Genomic DNA, 18,236 nt, shown 5'->3' with positions numbered 1-18,236 from the left:
TGAAATAGGCATTTCACTGTGATAGTGAACATAATGAAAAGAATAGAGGAAATGTTACTGCGCTTAGGAGCATTGTTTTGCGGAAAGATCTGTTATAGGCATGGTTTTAAAGAGTCGTGGAACCACAAATATCCAGAAATTTTGTGTTAGAGAAACAAAGTCGCTGAGTGTGGTGGTTTTTTATGTAAATGTGTGTTTAATTCTAGAGGTTTTGAAGTTTTCAGCAACTTCTGAACTCAGAATCTTTCATGTTGATCTGAATAGGAGTAGCTGGAGACTAAAATGTCTTCAAAGGCCAGGGTGATGCGCTCAATGGAGAGGAGCCAGAAGCAGGTCAGAGTGGTGTGCTTATTCTGATAATGAATTCTTGAGCCAGGCCTTGACGGTGTTTTCTTAGCATATGCTAGGCTGTCTCAAGTGTAGATTACACATCTGGTAGCATCGCACAGAAAGGAAAACCCTCTTAAAATTGTGTGGAACAAGACAATGCAATTCTGTTTTAAGGTTTAGCATAACAATGTCCAATTATAACATGGTCTTACATGATACAACAAAAGGGATGAGGAGGCTTATCTTGCAAATACATAGAAGGACTGTTTGTAGGTGGTCTGGCTAGGCTTATATAAATAGTATTAAAAGCTCTCACTCTGGCTTATCGTAATTTAGCGTGACAAGTAATATTTACAGAGTTTGAGTAGGTAGAGCATTCAGTGTTAATCACAGCTATTTGCTAAATGGCAAAACTGAATGTTAAGAAACTCAAAAGTTTATTTCAGGAACACTGTTTAATAATGGAATAGTCAATGCAGTGCCACCTGGCCTTTAAATAAGAGATGTGGCATCTTGTATGTTAAATAAGGAAGAAATATGTTAACATATATTTTTTTGAAATAAAGTAACTCCATTTTTTCTTTAAGTCATTGAAGGTAGCTGTTGCATGAATGGAATGGAAGGTATTTTGAAAATGAAATCTTGTTGAGATAGTGAATTGGCTTGGCTTCCCCAACCTGTTTCAGTAATCTTGATAAGCAAATTGGAGAATGTTCAGTTAAAGCATTCAAAAGTGAACAGGCTGAGCTGTAATGCCAAACCTCTTAATGATGCCTTTTGAAGGTCATAGGGAGTTCAGTGTTCCTGTCCATTTTCTGGACCGTGATTGTTGCTGTATGTGAGGGAGAGAGAGTAGAACCGATCTTAATAACTTGAAAACCAAGCTTATGTAGAAAACTGGGCTTAATTCGCAGCTTAGACTAATTCTGTCGCATATTTAGGGAATACCTTGGCCATGAACTGTAGAACTTTCCTCTATTTTAAAATTTGGGTGTGACTTGTACTGCTGGCCATCTGTTTGGTCTTTCCTCCAGTTAGTGGCAGATAAGATACTAATGTTTTATTATCGTTCTGTTTTTCACTTGTGGAAGATCTGTAGCTTTTTAGAAGTCAATTAATGGTTTTGACAATTCAATTCAAGTAACTGACTATGCAAATGCTCTTCCTCTGGCTTTCAGTGTCTTTGCTATTTAAGTCTAGGATGACAAAATTATCAACTTTACTTTCTCTTGTGCCTGTTTAAAATCAGTCTTCCAAGGAAAGAGTATTTTTCCCTCATAATTTGTGTCCACATCTCCCAGCTCTGTAAAAAAATGTCAAGTGTTAGGAACATAATCCTGACTTTCAGATTTTCTTACTAGAATTGTTCTCACTAGAGCAGCATCACACTTGTTAAACTCCAAAAGTGGACTGCTAAGCAAAGCCTTGCGTGCCTTTCCCCTTGCGCAGTGTACACCTAAACTTGAGAATAAAGAATAGTGTTTAACTTAGATGCAAGTTACTTCAAGTTGCTTTGCCTCCAAAAAGGAGGAGGGGGAATGCTCTCAAAAGATGGCTGCTGGAAGAGTGGTCTTCAGCCATACTGGTGAGACATAATAACAGCGTCATCAAAACTGCATCTAGCCACCTTGCTTTGCGGTTGTTTTTACAGCATCTCTTACATTCCGAGGTAGAACCATAGGACTTTGTGTGTGTGAAGATAATTTGCTTTGAAATGGATAAGTGCCCTCATTGAAGAAATTAATCCTTCCTGTAATTTCTGGCTCACATAAGAATTTCTGGGATTCAGTAGCTAAGAATTTGCAAAAATTGCTCTCCCCTGTTGCATGGTGTGGATGTAAGGTCTCTCTTTAAATTCTATTGGATTAATCTTACAAAAATTCATGAGTGCTGTTCTTTATCATTCACACTGTAAAGCAGGTTTCCATAACCAAAGGGTAACCAAACAAAGAGGCAGGAGGCTGGTTAAAGCTGACATTTGAAAAAAATACCCCCCCCCCCCAGCTTTAAGCTTAAGCTATATTTTTTTGAGAAATAATCTTCTTGAGAAAAGGAACCTAGCTGCACTTCTGTACTATTTGTAGGTTACTGTATAGTGGCTATGAATTTTAAGGTTCTTTCATGATAACTTTGTCTAATTATATGCCAGTGTTAAGCAGTAGTTGGAAGCAAAATAAGGATGTAGTGTTGAACCTTTGAAAAAGGAGGGCAAAATGCATACTGGGAGTGTATAGACCACGAACTACATGGTTATATATTAACAGAATAATAGGAAATTCAGGAAGCGTAGTCCTTCCCTAGAAGGCTAATATTGCTTTTGTGGCATTGGAAATGTCATTACACCAAAAATCCGCGTGGAGCTAGTTCTTCAGACACCGATGAAGGATGTGGTGCTGGCAGGTGTAGTAACTGTGTGTGGGTGAGATAAGGCAGACTCAGGGAAGAACTGAAGTGGTAGTTAATTCTGGAAGGGGATGCATGCTCCAGAAGCTCTTGAAACTACCCAAGTGTAAACACCTAATTTCATAGAATCATAGAACGGTTTGGCCTGGAGTAGATGATTCAAAGATCATCTAATCCAACCCTCCTGTTGTGGGCAGAGACATTTTTCATTAGATCCAGTTTCTCAAAGCCCCATCCAACCTGGCCTTGGACACTTCCAGGGAGGGGGCAGCCAAAACTTCTCTGGGCAACTTGTTCCAGTGCCTCACCAGCCTCATAGTAAGAAATTTATTCCTTATATCCAGTCTAAATCTACCCTCTTTTAGTTTAAAACCATCACCCCTTGTCCTGTCCCTATATGCCCTTGTAAAAGGTCCCTCTCCAGCTTTCTGGCAGGCCCCCTTCAGATACTGGAAGGCTGCTATAAGGTGTCCTCGGAACCTTCTCTTCTCCAGGCTGAACAACCCCAACTGTCTCAGCCTTTCCTCACAGGAGAGGTGCTCCAGCCCTCTGACCATTTTTGTGGCCCTCCTCTGGACCCGTTCCAATAGGTACATGTCTTTCCTGTGCTGAGGACTCCAGAGCTGGATGCAGGACTCCAGGTGGGGTCTCACCAGAGCAGAGGGGCAGAATCTCCTCCCTTGACCTGCTGGCCACGCTGCTTTTGGTGCAGCCCAGGATACGGTTGGTGTAGAAGCTGGAGTGGAGACTGGTCTTTTCAGGCTCGCTCTACAGCAAGTGATACAGTCAATGAAGAGAGGGTGAGAGAAGCAGGCTTCTTTTGGGAGTGACTTGGAACAGGAGCCTATCCCAAAGGTATATGCTGTATCTTCAAATACTTGTGGTCTGAGTAAGTGGCATTTTGAGAGCTGGCTAGTGACTTACTAATGCTGTCATTTCATTGGGGGGGAAAAAAGCTGCTAAACGTCAGGTTCTCAATGAATTGTTCTGCAGCTAGAAGCCTTGTGGGCTGGGAGTAGCTTAATAGGATCCTGTCAGATGGGTGACTCGTCACCTAACTGGTGTGTCCTGGGGCAGGGTCATACATGTTACTGGTAGCTTTATTTGGGCAGTGGGGATGAGCTGTAATATATTTAAATGTGGCTAGTTTTGAGCATTTTATATGCTGTTGTCAAGTACCACAATTACCTTCTCATCCCTTGGAAGACCTTGATAGACAGAAAAGCTGGGATGTTCGTTTTCTGCACAAAAAAGAAAATGAGTGGCCTAGCTTAAACTCCCTTCCCAGTCGGGTGTCATGATGAGTGTTTCAAAGTGTACATGCTGTGTAGAGATGCAGGAGCAGGCATTATGAAAGTACCAGTAACCTTCAGATGCTGGCCCAGCGAACTGAAGTCCTTTGGAACTGGTGGTTGTAGCTACAATGTGGACTTCGTATCTCATTTCTGTCGCTGCTGCTGCATAAAAAATGCGATACCAGGCCGAACTCAGAGTCTGTACTGTGTTCTCACTTTAGCCATCCTTACTGTGTAGGACCTTCCCTTGCTCTGTATACATATGGGGACAATGCCCATTATCCTGTCTTTCCCTTCTTTTTGCAGTCTTACAAATGTAAGGAAAAACTACACTTGGGATTTTACATTCCCCTAACCAGCTGAAACGGGTGCAGATGGGGCCGTGTATTTCTGCAGGTGCTTTAGATCTTCATCTCTTCCATCTTTGCTGCTTTGTTTCCCAAAGCCTGATGACTTGTCTTGCATGCTCAGCTATGTGGTGCTCTTGACACAAGGTCAAAATGTGTGGCTCTTACTACTCAGATAAGAGAAGGCTGTTGTCCATTTTTTTATTGGCTAACCCTATTTAGCTCTTCTGTTAGTCCTTTTATCATCTATCTGCGTTTTCTCCTAGCTTTTTCCACGTTTCTCTTTCCACCTTTCTATTTTTAAACTTCATTTTCACAAGAAAATAGCCTATGCCTTAACTGTGCTTCACAATGCTTTCCTGAGAAGCCTTTGCTAGTGTACCTCAAGGACTTGGGTGCTCCCAGTCCTATTGCAGGGACTGGGATAAAAATGGGACTGGGATAAAAATGGGATATATAGTGTTGTCTGTTGTCACTCTGAAGGCTGACTTTTTGTCCCTTAGAATGAATGGTGCAACTGTCCCTGATAAAGTTATAGCACTAGGATAACTCATCTCAGTTTCGTGTTTTATACCTTTACAAGACAGAGTATATTTAATGTATGTGGTACATTGAAAATGTAATTTTATCATTCCATCCAAGGTAACTAGGGAACATGTCTCTCTGTCTGTCTCTTCTTTGTAATTAATCCAAACAAAACCTGACTTGCTTTGGAAGAAGAAGAAGGTGCTTGGATTCTGATCTTAGTGTCTCGTTCTAGTCGCGCCTTTATTTTGGAGGCGACCACTGCGGTTGACACGAAGGAGTATTTGCAGTGCTCCCTGCCTGCGGACTGTGTTGGATAGCCAGTTTCTCTCTCAAATCCTGGCAGGAGTGCTGGAATGAGGAAAGACAGTTCCAGCATTTATGGACTACTTTGTTGCTATAAGTTTTTTTCTTAATTATTGATTTCACAGTCTTCTTTTCATTTCTCTAGCTGACATGATGAATACCAATATCTACAGTTACATCTATCTAGTGTTGCACCTAAAGTATCTGGTTTCTACTGAAAATGACATTTTTAGCTGTGTTGTGCTTTTAAATGTGACTTGGTTCCACCCTTACACCAGAAATCAGCTGAAAAGCAGAGATGGACAACTTTGTAGTTATTTCAGTTACTGCATCCTCCACCTGGTTTGGTTGTTGGCTTGTGCTAAGTAATTTCACACACATGCTTGGTGTTCAACGTGTGTGTGGTAGCTTTTGCAGTGAGATTTATTAAGATATTAATGCTTTTTACAACAAGCTTCTGTGAAATACCTTCTTACAGTAGTAGTCTTGGAAAAGTACTTAGGTTTTGGGGGTTTTTTTTCTTGGTTTTTTTTTTTCTTTCTCCTTTAGAATACAGATGAGATTTTGCTTGTACGTTTTCTGTTGGGTTTTTTGGGGGAGCAAAGGCTGTTTGTGTTGGAGAGCAGCCTGCAATGCTCTGTGGTGCATTTGTGTTTCTAAATGCAGTTGGTGAACAGCTGCTGATGGAACTGTGTCTCTTTGTGTTTTATGGATCGAAACAAGTAAGCCTGGGGGCCCAATGGCTGATTTTTTCTCCTAGATAAAGATTAGGGTTAGGGAAAGACTCTGGAATTGTTAAAGTATGTCTTCCTTTAGTTCCTTTCAGAGACTTCAGAAAGACTCTTGACTAACAGTGCACCCATAAAATGTAGGGCAGAGGGAAAAGAAGAAATGATTTCATTTAGTATATTGTGAAAAATCTCTATTTTTGATTGAGAAGAGGAAGAATTACACTTTCTGGAGACACTGTGTTATTAAATCAGAAAATGTATTTGAAAAATAGCAAGAAATATAGGATTATTCTTGTAAATGACTAAAAATCCTGTTTCTTAACATACCTTAAAGACAGAAAAACGTTAGTGAACATACAATGTGTTAAGAACCTGCTGGTGAATTTAGGGAAGAGCTGTACCTCTGCTCTGTAATGTGTTGAAGTTTGGTGCTTCAGTACATCAGCATGCCTTTCGTAAGATGCTATTTTATATGATAACTGTCACATTTTCCCATTTTAAATTGCAGCACATAGGTTTGCTGGGAGCCGCTTCTGTAACTGGTTGAAATTTAAGAGTGATGAGTCAAAAATATGTTCTCGTTTTCTGGCCTGTCTTTCAGATGGATGCATCTTAAGAATAGTACTTCAGCCTAATTGGACAGCTTTGCTGGTATAAACTTCATAGACTGAGTGTTTCTTTTACGTTACTTGGTGGGAAGCTTCATTTTGCCTGTTGGACACTGCTTACATTGGATTTGGACTCAAGATCTTGGAAAAAGTAGAAAGAATAGATTGAAGGGGTGGAGGGCAGTGTCTTTGTTTTGTTGCAGGCTAGAGTTATAGTTGTGAGCATGCTGTGGGTGAGACTAGCTGTAGAATAAAGCGTTTCTCCTCTAGAAGCTGTGTTATTAGAGATGAAAGTGTAATCCTGTAGGTAGCTGACTCCCATAGTAAGAGAACCTGGCCTGGGACTGCAGTCAGCCACAGTCAGTCTCCGACATGCATGGTGCATGGTTGGATGCCAGGACAGCTGTTGGTGGGTATCCACAAGGGCATAGCTTCACTGTGAGGGCGGTGAGGCACTGGAACACATTGCCCAGAGAAGTTGTGGATGTCCCATCACTTGAAGTGTTCAGGGCCAGGCTTGATGGGCCTTTGAGCAACCTGGTCCAGTGGAAGGTGTCCCTGCCCATGACAGGGGGTTGGAACTAGATGATCCATAAAGTCCCTTCCAACCCAAACCATTCTATGATTCTGTGATTTGACCCAGTGAGTCCTGATAGCGCTGCTGGCTTGGGCAGTTCATATGCCTGCCTTGCACTTTCTTGGCAGTTGTACTGGCCCAGGTGTTTAAGGGGATTTATTCTGTGTTGGATTAGGGATCTGTGTTACTCTTTTTGCTGGGTTATTTTTAAGCAAGATCAGTTTCCTGAGCTGGTTTACTGGCCTGCCCCAGTTTAATGATACGATGAGGCTGGTTAAGATGGTGATTCCCAAGTTCTTGCTGTTGAACGTGGTTTTGCTGACAAAGATTTCTGTTTAACCACAGCCAAACTGGTGTCTGATGTAAGAAGAGAAATTAAGAGATTGCACCATTTTACTCATTGACACTTCAACATGATGGGGAGGAAGATAAGTAGATGTGGGGTGATCTGTAAACACAAGATTACCAGGCAGCTTGGCGATGTGCACATCCTTTTTGTATTCTTTTGATAAAAGTGAATCATGGGCCTTGCCTAATAAGAGCTCAAAGAGAAAGTGCGAAATTCAAAGGAAGATTGGAATAGGTTTCTAGAAAACCTGTAAACAAAAATGTAATGGCAGTCTGTGGGTGGCAAAGTGAGTAAGAGCAGACCCATGTTCCTCTCGGAGAGAGACGGTTCTCCGTCACCCCTTCCTTCTCATCCTCCACCGGTTTGTTTTCCGTGAGGATGTCGGATACCGTGTCCCATCTTGACTTGTGTTTTATAATGTTGAAATTTTTATGTGAGAGTTTCCTTTGTGTCGTTGGAACGATGGCTTCCTTATTACCTTGTTTCTGTCAAATGATTTTGAGTGGCAGTAGCTGAGTTATTCTCACTGATCTTTTAATTGAATTTGTAATAGGCTTCTACTAAAATATATTTGTGTGTATGCCGAGTTTTAACTGTATTTCTTCTGGAGGAATACAGAACCCATTGAGTAAAATGTGCCTATTTTAAAAGCTGGAGAGAACTGCTGAGACTGTAATCAAAGCCCCTGTGAGATTTCGTTCACTCTTTTCTGAATGCAGTACAGAAGAGGTACTTGAAATAAGGTTGTATTTTTCAGACACAGTCCAAAGTCAATCCATGAAAAAGTCTCCCCTTTAATTCATTACATCAGGTATATTGCTTTTCCTGCTTGGATAGCTGTATTGGAGTCGCAATAGGAAGGTTTTTATTTTTATAAACTAGTTATTGAGGTTATCAGCTGCTTTTTTTACTGGGGCTAACCAAAGATCCTGTAATTCAGTATGTTGGTATTGTTTGAGGTGAAAACAAATAAATTTTATGTTGTCTGCATACATGGGCTTGTTTATTGTTTTTCTTTTTTCCTAAGGTCTACAAACAAAAGTATTTGGGGTTTAGATTTAACATGTGTTTCAAATTCAGTGGAATCCCTTTTTTAATCTAGATTTTATTTAAAGCCTAGCACACTGTTCCCTTTCACTGCACACCAGGACAGAACATACTCTGTTGGAGGAAACTACTTATTTGCAGTCACCGTATCTCATTTTTATTTTTCCCTGTGACGCTGGAGGATTAGAGCAGATTATAGTGTTGGGATAATGTCTGACTCCTTGTGTTCCATTTAGTCATAAATAAACCCCTGAAAAATCTCAATGTTGCTATGGTGATGTTAGTAAAAGCCTCGGATATGGAGTAAGTGAGCCGCTTAGAAGCATAATGTCACTTACAGTAATGAGCACGCTGTCATTAAAGCAGTGATGGGTTTACCTGATGCTCTGTAACTTTAGTAGCCCATGCCAGATTCTGACAGCAAGTAAGTAAATGTAATTCATATGAATACGCTCTGTTCAGTAACTTGCAAGTACTGACCTTTTAACAAATGGAAATTTGTGTTTTGTCTGTTTACTTTCTAGCCTTAATATGTTGAAGTATCACAGAGAAACAAGCAAAAACTTCAGTCTTTTTATGCTGCCTTTCACATGATGGGCTGGTTGAATTAATGCAACAAAAAATGAGTTCACAACAATTTTGTTTTAAGATGTGTAAAAAACACACTTTTATTCTGAAAATGTGGAATATAAAAAATAAGATTGCATTAAAATGTGGTATTTTTTTTTTTCTTAGTCTTTATAACCTGGCTTCACTGGAACTTAGAGAAAATTTGCTGACATATTTACCTGAGTAAGTGACATTTCTTGTGTTTGAGTGTATTAACATAAAGTGTTCTTGTTCTTAAAACCTGACATATGAAACTGAACGACAGCTAGAAAAAAATACTCAGTGCCAGTTGACAACGTGTAGGAGATACAGCTTTGTTTTAGCAACACATAGTTGCATCTATTACTTCTAGTTGTACTTGGTAAGTAGCAGGAGCCTGCAGTCTGTGTTGACTGGTTTTGCTCTGTAAAAATATTCTGTATAAAATACAGCAGCACGAAACATTTCTTCCTGCACAAATTGAACGAGGTCATCAGCAGTGGGAGTAGTGGTTTGGGTTTTTTGCATGGTGAAATTTCGTAACTGTGAAAGTAGGGTAATAGGATCTCGGAGATTTCCACTCTAGACCTCCACAGCATTTAAATAAGCATTCACGTTCAGGGCTAGTAACCAAAAGCTTCCAAAAGCTTCCAAAATTTGGAGATCAAAGCAGTGGTGACAAACTAGGCCTATTGATGTCTGAAGTCTGACTCCACCCACTGTGATTTTGGGGGTAAAAATATATCTAGATGTCCCTGTGCTGTCTGTGTTGTGGCAGAGGGAATTGGTGGCCTTTTGTAAGATTAATTGGGTACCTCACATTTTGGGGATCCTTTTTGGCTGCCTGGAAGAAACCTCTTCTTTCTCTAGTAACGGAGTTTCCTTCCTTCACTACCTGACTGCTTCTTGCAAGAGTTTTAGTGACTCCTCTTCTGCTTGTTTAGATAATCTAATAGATACTGTAATAGATTCAACCTGTTTTCATCGGAAGCTCTTCCCCAGTCACTTTTGGGTCCTTTTTTTCCTGTCAGTCTACCCAATACCTCGGTTGCGGCTGTTTATAGCCGTGAGCCACAAGGCACTTTAAATGTCAGTGGTCAGAAGAAATGAGTTGCTAGCTGGGTTTTGCCATGCGGTGTCAGAATGAAGCTATCACAAATGTTGACAATTTTATTGCTCCTGGAAAATTCTGACTGTCAGTAACATAGCTGGCCAGTCTTGCTGACTTTCGTGCTACTACGGCTTTGGGGAAGGTGAGTAAGAGCTCTACAACAGGCTGCCTTCGAACAGGAACAGACACAGAGGACCGTCCTTCTACTTCAAAAAGCTTCTTTTGCATCCTTTTGGGCTTCCCTCTGTTTGCATCCTCAAATCCAATCTGAAATGGATAGATCATGTTGAGAAGATAAATGGTGGACTTAACTAAGTCTTGAGTCACACTGTTACATGTGATCACTGCAAATAATCTATGCCCAGTAAAATAACTGTCTGTCTACAACACGTTGTAATTTGAAATACGAGTTTCAGTAAAATGAGCTCATTCAAATACATGGGGTTTCTGTTGGTTTAATCTGATGTGGTTTTGGTTTGACTTATCTCACAGATCTCTTGCCCAGCTGCAGCGACTAGAAGAACTTGATTTAGGAAACAATGAACTTTATCACTTGGTAAGAGAACATGCCACTGAAAGTGCACGTTGGTCTTGTTTTGCACATCATTTAGGTTAAATAGGTCATAGGATGTCCAGAACTGAAGAAAGAAAAATGTGTGGAGGGAGAGTCTTATTCAAAGTACAGATGAATTTTCGCAGTGAGTTGGTGCTTTCCATGTCTGCCTAGTCTTGTTCAGTACACATTACTCCAAAAACTGCAGCTGATCTCTAGAAAGTGAGAGCACTACACAGACTTTTTCTATGGAAAGAAAAAGGAGTGGAAGGGCACAAACTCTTGTCTGCACTTGCAGTTATGATGAACGTATGGGCTTCTGCAGGGAGCTGGATGGGCTGAGCACAGATGAAAGCTCAGCTGTTTCCAGGGTGGGAGTAGGAATCTCTGGGAAAAGGCTGAGGCAAACTGTTGAGGGTGCAGTGTCCGTGGCAGATAGATCTACCAAAAGGTGTCTGTCATCTCCCTTAAACTGACTCCATTAAATGTTGAGTTTGCAGTAGATGAAGAGCATGCATGCAATTTGTTAGTGCATGTTGGGTTAAGTGTGGTGGCTTCTTAAGCTGTAATAATTGGTTTGTGCGATGGAGTTCCCAAATGCTTACCGTCACTCTTGCTACATTTAACTGTGGGACATCTGAATAGTGCTTGGAATAAGGATTGGTTTCCTCAGCCTGTAATTACTGGGTGGCTGTTTGGTTTATCCTTGAAGCTCCTATGCTGCTTAACATTATTACTTTTTATGTTATAGCCAGAAACAATTGGTGCACTTTTCAATCTTAAAGACCTCTGGTTGGATGGAAACCAATTAGCTGAAATACCTCAGGTAAAGATGAGCTCTGCTAATACTGTTTTGAGGATGCTTTTAAAAGAAATTTTTTTCATTCATGCCTAAAGGGAAGTGATTTAGGATCAAATAGTTTTCTTAGTTCACTGTGCGTGGGTTTGGTTTTGCACGTGTAAGGGTTTTCTCTTAATAAGGTCCTCTGCAAGAAATTGTACATAGTATCGTATGTTGTCAGACATTTCCTTTTAAACATTTTGACAAAGGAATTGTTTTGTAATAGGTACGTTGTTCAATTTGTAGGATGACACATCCTCCGTTTACAGTCCTAGCCCAATGATCGGGAGGCCACCAGTTGGCTGAGCATACCCACACCTTTTGTATCTATATAAATTGCAGTTTTCACAGTTTTGAGGATGAATTGTTGTGTTTTTGCATTTTCTTCCATTCGAATGCAGTGTTTGGGAGAAGTACAATAACAGAACTGTTGCCATAAATAGAAATTTTGATTTATGCAGGCAAATCCCCTATCTGACATCAGTCAAGGGATGAGGGGTCTTAGCATTTAAATCTTACAGCACTCTAAATTCCGTTGCTTAAGAACTGTGATAACATGTGAGATGGTTTCTTTTCCCTCTTTTTTCCTTAAAGCTGTGTCAAAACCTGTTTTTTCCGGTTCCTCATGCAGTTTGCAGTTATTTGCTGTATTGATCTCATTGTCAACAGTGTAACTTGGAAATCAGTTACAGTTTAGTGAGCTTTGTTGACTTTGTTGTTGTTGGCTTGGCCTAATAATTTTTATGTAGATGTAGTTAAACACTGATAACTATTCATAAAAGGTCAAATGTGACTTCAGCTGCTGTTTTTATTGAAGCTGGCTGTTATTGTGTCTAATGTCCAAAAGATGAACTTGTAGGATAAAGGGGGGGTGTGTGTGTTTAACAGAAGCTCCTCTTGCTAGGCAAACATTTCCAAAATCAGAGGACTGATCTTGTGAGTTAGGATCAAGGCTGTCACTGCATGAAAAGTTCAAATATATATAAAAGCAAAGGACACTTCTGCCCCAGACGTTCTGTTCTCTGAAAAATGATTTGGATGACTAAAATGAGAACTATTAGAGAGTATGTATATGGGTGTCTGTATAAATGGGGAATGGAAGGATGCTCTGGTGGCTAATAGGGACAAAGGTATTTCTCTGTCAGACTTCTAAGCTAATTGGTGGATTAACATTGTAAAAAATTAAGTAATCATTAATAATTGTAGATGATGGCAGTGTAACTTGGCAGTTCAAATATGCTTGCTAGAGCAACACTCTCAATTCCTATTTCTACATGTGTTGCGTTTGGGAGATGTGAAGATATGAAATCCCTAGATGTCATGGCATGTTGCTGTATCAGCCAGAAGAGACTAATCCTGATTTGCCTAGGGTTAATTGGGAGGGGCAGACTTTAATTACGTGGAGGCTGATAATCTGTAGTTTTGAAAAAACAACTTTGCAGTCCTTACTTGAGGAAAACTCCAGGTTTGGCTGGTGCTTGCCTGGGTGTGCTTAGCATACCTTGTCTGACTACTGAAGCCAGTCTGAATAGAATAAGAAACTGTGACTGAATCACTTAGTTGTTTTATCATATGTAAAATGTAATTATTTACTTTTTTCTGTGTTTAGAGGTCATACAAAGAATGGCCAATTTAGAGGTCATGCAGAGAATTGTTTTTCTTTCTGGAATTTCATTGCGATGGTATGTTTTTCAAATTGCTTGGTTACGTGTTTGGGCATGACTTAAATTTTTCGTCTTGTATCGCAGGAAGTAGGAAACCTGAAAAACCTGCTCTGTCTGGATGTTTCTGAAAATAAATTGGAATGCCTTCCTGAAGAAATTAGTGGTCTGATTTCTTTAACAGACTTGCTTGTTTCTCAGAATTTACTTCAGATCTTACCTGATGGCATTGGTAAGTACAAAGTGAATACTGTCACACAGAACCATTTAATCCACCGTAAATTGGAAGTCATTTGTTTTCAAGTCTTTTGAAGTCTTTTTAGGCGAGAGATGAGCTTGTCTCAGCTTTTTTTTTTTTTTTTGCTTAGTATGAAATGCATAGCTCTATTAATTTCACATTTTAATTGTCTGCATAATGACTACCTCATAATCCTTTCTTGGTCTTCACTTGATACCTACCCACACAAAAGGAAAGTTAGTATGTCCTCTCTGTTCCTACTGTGTCTATGTCACCATCATAACTCTTTCACATTGTAAAATTCTAGCTTGTAACATGCTGTAGGTCACTTGATAAGACTGTGTCACTACAAAAAATACATCCTTTTTGGTGGGGATATGTAGTTATCTTCAGCTGGATGGTGTGATTAATCTTATACTGAACCCAGTGGAAGGCTGTTGTAGCTTCAACCCATTACTCCTCGCCCTTGAGGATCCAAACTACAACCTTTCTGTGTCTGACCCCTTAAAACAGGCTGAAGAACTGCAGAAAGTTTTCTGAAGCATTACCAGTGCCTTGAAGGTAGATGTTTTTACCTCTGCAGTAGTTGTGACAAGTAGTCGGAGAGGCATTGCTTCTCTACTACTCATCAGCTGTTTTTCTGGAGAGTTTCACATTGCAGGAGTGTGCCTTCTCCTTGCCAGGTTTTCGTTTTTTCTTTTTTTTTTTCAAAAATAAAGGTGTAGGGGAAGGAGGACTTGGGAATGTGGTTTAACTGGAATGTGGCAAAGAATGGACAGACCTTCCTCCTCCCTCCGTGTGCTGTATCAGCCTAAGAAAAGAGAAAAGTTTTTCTAGCAGTTAAACTTGGGGGAGTGGGGTGACTAGTGCAGGTCCTGCAGCTGGCCTGAGTGTGTTTGGTGGAGAGCTGTAGCAGCCCTCTCTGGTGGCCTGAGCTGGCCTGTATGGTTGTACGTCAGAAATGGAGCTGTATCTTCTGAAAGGCTCCAGCCTGTGCAGCTGGCTGGAGGGGAGCTCGGCTGTAACACCAGCCAGTGAGCGAGAGGAGCTTCTTCTGTTTGGAAAATTGTGTAGGGCTACAGTACGTACTCCTTTTGTGTAATATTGGAACTGACTGTCCACACTGCAGAGAATCTGGTACTGTGGTTGAAGTGAACCTTGCTGGTCTCTGTGGATGCTCCTGGGAGGAGCTCAGCTGATCACCGAGTTGCTGGGTGGACCAGTGAATCTGCAGAGCTCTCGCAGCAGGGCTCTCACCAGCACCAGTGGGTCAGGTCAGCGGTGGTCCTGTCTCACCAAGTCTCTAAAGCCACTAACGGAGGCAACTCCAGCACCCCCGGGCAGCCGGTGTCGGTGCTGCACCACCTCCCAGTGAGGAAGCTGCTTCTGATGCCCAGCTGGGACCTCCCAGGCTTCCTTTTGTGGCCATTGCGGTCTCGCCTGCCACTGCGGAGGATAGTTTGGCTCTGTCATCTCTGTAACTGCCCTTCAAGTAGTTGCGGGCTGTTCCCAGATACATCCTTGGCTACTGCTATGCTGGACTCAACAAAGCCAGCTCTCTCAGCCTCAACTCATGTGTGCTGTGGTCATCTTGATAGCTTTGTGTTGGACCCCCATCAGTGTCTCACTTGAACTGGAGAGTCAGGGGCAGGGGGGAAGACAGGACAGGATATGAAATTCAGCATGTGATTTTACAGATGTGGCCTCGCTGGTGCTAAGTAGATGGGATATAGAATCATAGAATCATAGAAAGTTTTGGGTTGGAAGGGACCCCTAGAGGTCATCTAGTCCAATCCTCCGCAGCGAGCAGGGACACCACTAACTAGATCAGGTTGCTCAGAGCCCTGTCCGACCTGGCCTTGAATGTTTCCAGGGATGGGGCCTCCACTACCTCTCTGGGCAACCCATTCCAGTGTTTCACAACCCTCATTGTAAAGAATTTCTTCCTTATATCTAGCCTAAACCTACCCTGTTTTAGTTTAAAACCATTACCCCTCGTCCTGTCACTGCTGTCTCTACTAAAAAGATTGTCCCCATCTTTCCTATAGGCTCCCTTTAAGTACTGAAATGCTGCAATCAGGTCTCCCCGCAGCCTTCTCTTCTCCAGGCTGAACAAGCCCAACTCTCTCAGCCTGTCCTCATAGGAGAGGTGCTCCAGCCCTCGGATCATTTTTGTAGCCCTCCTTTGGACCCGCTCCAACAGTTTCATGTCCTTCTTGTGCTGTGAGGGCTCCAGAGCTGAACGCAGTACTCCAGGTGAGGTCTCACCACAGCAGAGTAGAGGGGCAGAATCACCTCTCTCGACCTGCTGGCCACGCTTCTCCTGATGCAGCCCAGGACACAGTTGGCCCTCTGGGCTGCCAGCGCACATTGCCGGCTCATGTCCAGCCTTTCGTCTATCAGTACCCCCAAGTTCCTCTCAGCAGGGCTGCTCTCGATCCTTTCATCCCCCAGCCTGTATTGATACCGGGGATTACCCTGACCCAGGTGTAGGACCTTGCACTTGGCCTTGTTGAACCTCATGAGGTTCACACAGGCCCACCTCTCCAGCTTGTCCAGGTCCCTCTGGATGGCATCCCGTCCTTCTGGTGTCTCGACCGTACCACTCAGCTTGGTGTCATCTGCAAACTTGCTGAGGGTACACTCGATGTCGCTGTCCATGTCATTGATAAATATATTGAACAGCACCGGTCCCAGTACGGACCCCTGAGGGACTCCACTCGTCACTGGTCTCCATCTGGACATTGAGCCGTTGACCACTACCCTTTGGCTGTGACCATCCAACCAATTCCTTATCCACCGAACGGTCCACCCATCAAATCCATGGCTCTCCAATTTAGAGAGAAGGATGTTGTGGGGGACCGTGTTAAAGGCTTTACAAAAATCCAGATAGATGACATCCATAGGTTTTCCCTTGTCCACCATATAGTAACTTCCATTGATCTGCTGGCTTTAACTCTCCTAATGTAGTTCAGCCAGCGTTTATTTTGTTTCTGGTAAGAGCTCACTGCTCATTCATACTCAGCCTGGTGCCCACCATAGCCCCCAGGTCCTTTCCAGCAAGGCTCCTGTCGCTTCCTAGCCTGTACCGGTGCACATGTTTATTCTGCCCAGGTGCAGAGCTCTGCACTTCTCCTTGCTGAACCTTGGGTTTCTGTTTAGGTCGCTGTCTTTCTGGGTATCAGCTGTCTCTTCATGATTTAGCATCATCGGCAAATTTGATGTGCCAGTCTATTATAGCTATTTTGGACCTTATGGGGATGGGCAGGGAGGTGTCAGCCTCTAGTGATGTCTCTGGAATTCCCTGGCTTGGGCTCTGTCTGGGTCAGTTCTGCTTTGCACCAAAGACCGTGCTGGTACAAAGGAGCAGAACAAGGTGAGCTTTCTGCTCTGAAATAATGTTTTGTCTTTTCTGGGGAGAAGGCCTTCAAAGATGTTTGGTTTCTATGCTAAAAAATAAACTTGGGTTTCATGTCTGACTAACTGGGTTCTATATTAGGACAAAGAGACCTTGATCCTGTTTGGGTTTGGGCTGTCACTTCAGTGCAAGCCTTCCTTACTGTGGCCAAGTAGGCACAGGTGATCTTCTGAACACTTCCTTATTAATACACATTGTATAATTGAGGAAAAAATAAATCATCTTCTCCTGTTCATAGGCGTTTGGGTAGACATGTCCTTGAAATTTACATGAGGTAACATTCACTTTGCATCTTTAATACAATTTAATGCGCTTAAATCTTGGATGTGAATATTTCCATTGAATATAAATTCAGTGATGTTATAAACTTGCAAAAGTAGCTCAAGTGCCAAGTGAAGCAGTGGTTGAATTCTTCTTTTACCGGAAAAAAAGAAATTCATTGTGTTGGAGGATTTCTAAAAGTTTTTCAGCAGTAAAATTTTCTGTGATTACAGCAGGTATCAGAGGATACCAAGCTGAACGAACACATTGTTCTTTCTGTCCAGGAAAATTGAGGAAGCTCTCCATTTTGAAGGTTGATCAGAACAAACTTATTCAACTAACAGATTCAATTGGAGACTGTGAAAGCCTTACTGAACTAGTTCTAACAGAAAACCAACTGCAGGTAAGCATGGTCATGGCTGCTCAAATGGCTGGCGGTAGTAAGACCTGCTGCTAAGTGCTGAATCACTTAGCTTGTAAGGTTACTCACCCTTGCTACTGCTAAGTAGCGAGTTTCGTTTAAATGCATCTTATTTCTTACCTGGTAAATGAATGCTGAAGAACAAGTTATGTGTAGTAACAATCCACCCTTCCAAAGGCTTAAGCAATTACATATTCACTCTTGAATCTTTCATGACTGGTAAGGGAATCGGAGCATGTGGAGTGCAGGTATCACTTTCTTTGTTGTGTTTTTGATGTGGAGTTTGTGCCATGTTGCATTATTGCCACTATTTGTTGTGTGTTATCTGGATCAGACTTACTGGAACTGAATAGAAGCCGCGAGCGCTGCAGAGCTGGTGTTGTACTGGTCCTTGCTCTGCTGATCTGCTCCAGCCAGGTATTAAATATGACATGTGGTCAATTAAAATAAAATCTCAGACTTCTTTCTATTAGGTGTTTCCTTCCGTTATTTTGAAACTGCCTTCACACGACACTGACACTTGGAGAGTAGAAGTCTTTATAAAAAGAAGTCTTTATAAAAATCTAAGTTAGGTTGGTGCTTGGTTAAGAGCTTAAGCCTGTTGGAAAGGTGCCTCTCCAGAGGTC

General features: G+C 41.8%; 1 protein-coding gene across 1 annotated transcript in view; it reads left to right on the top strand.

The window, feature by feature from the left end:
• The window catches only part of LRRC1 (leucine rich repeat containing 1), a 74,090-nt gene that overhangs the window by 39,787 nt on the left and 16,067 nt on the right, over positions 1-18,236 (top strand). Inside the window, exons 5-9 of the mRNA XM_075410701.1 lie at positions 9,254-9,310; positions 10,710-10,773; positions 11,522-11,596; positions 13,360-13,504; positions 17,474-17,592. Of these exons, the coding sequence (XP_075266816.1) occupies positions 9,254-9,310; positions 10,710-10,773; positions 11,522-11,596; positions 13,360-13,504; positions 17,474-17,592 (460 nt within the window). The remainder of the gene's footprint in view (positions 1-9,253; positions 9,311-10,709; positions 10,774-11,521; positions 11,597-13,359; positions 13,505-17,473; positions 17,593-18,236) is intronic.

The sequence above is a fragment of the Opisthocomus hoazin genome, chromosome 2, assembly GCF_030867145.1.
Source record: "Opisthocomus hoazin isolate bOpiHoa1 chromosome 2, bOpiHoa1.hap1, whole genome shotgun sequence".
Lineage (NCBI taxonomy): Eukaryota > Metazoa > Chordata > Aves > Opisthocomiformes > Opisthocomidae > Opisthocomus > Opisthocomus hoazin.
Note: the sequence above shows the minus strand (reverse complement) of the source record. Positions and strands in the feature narration are given on the sequence as shown.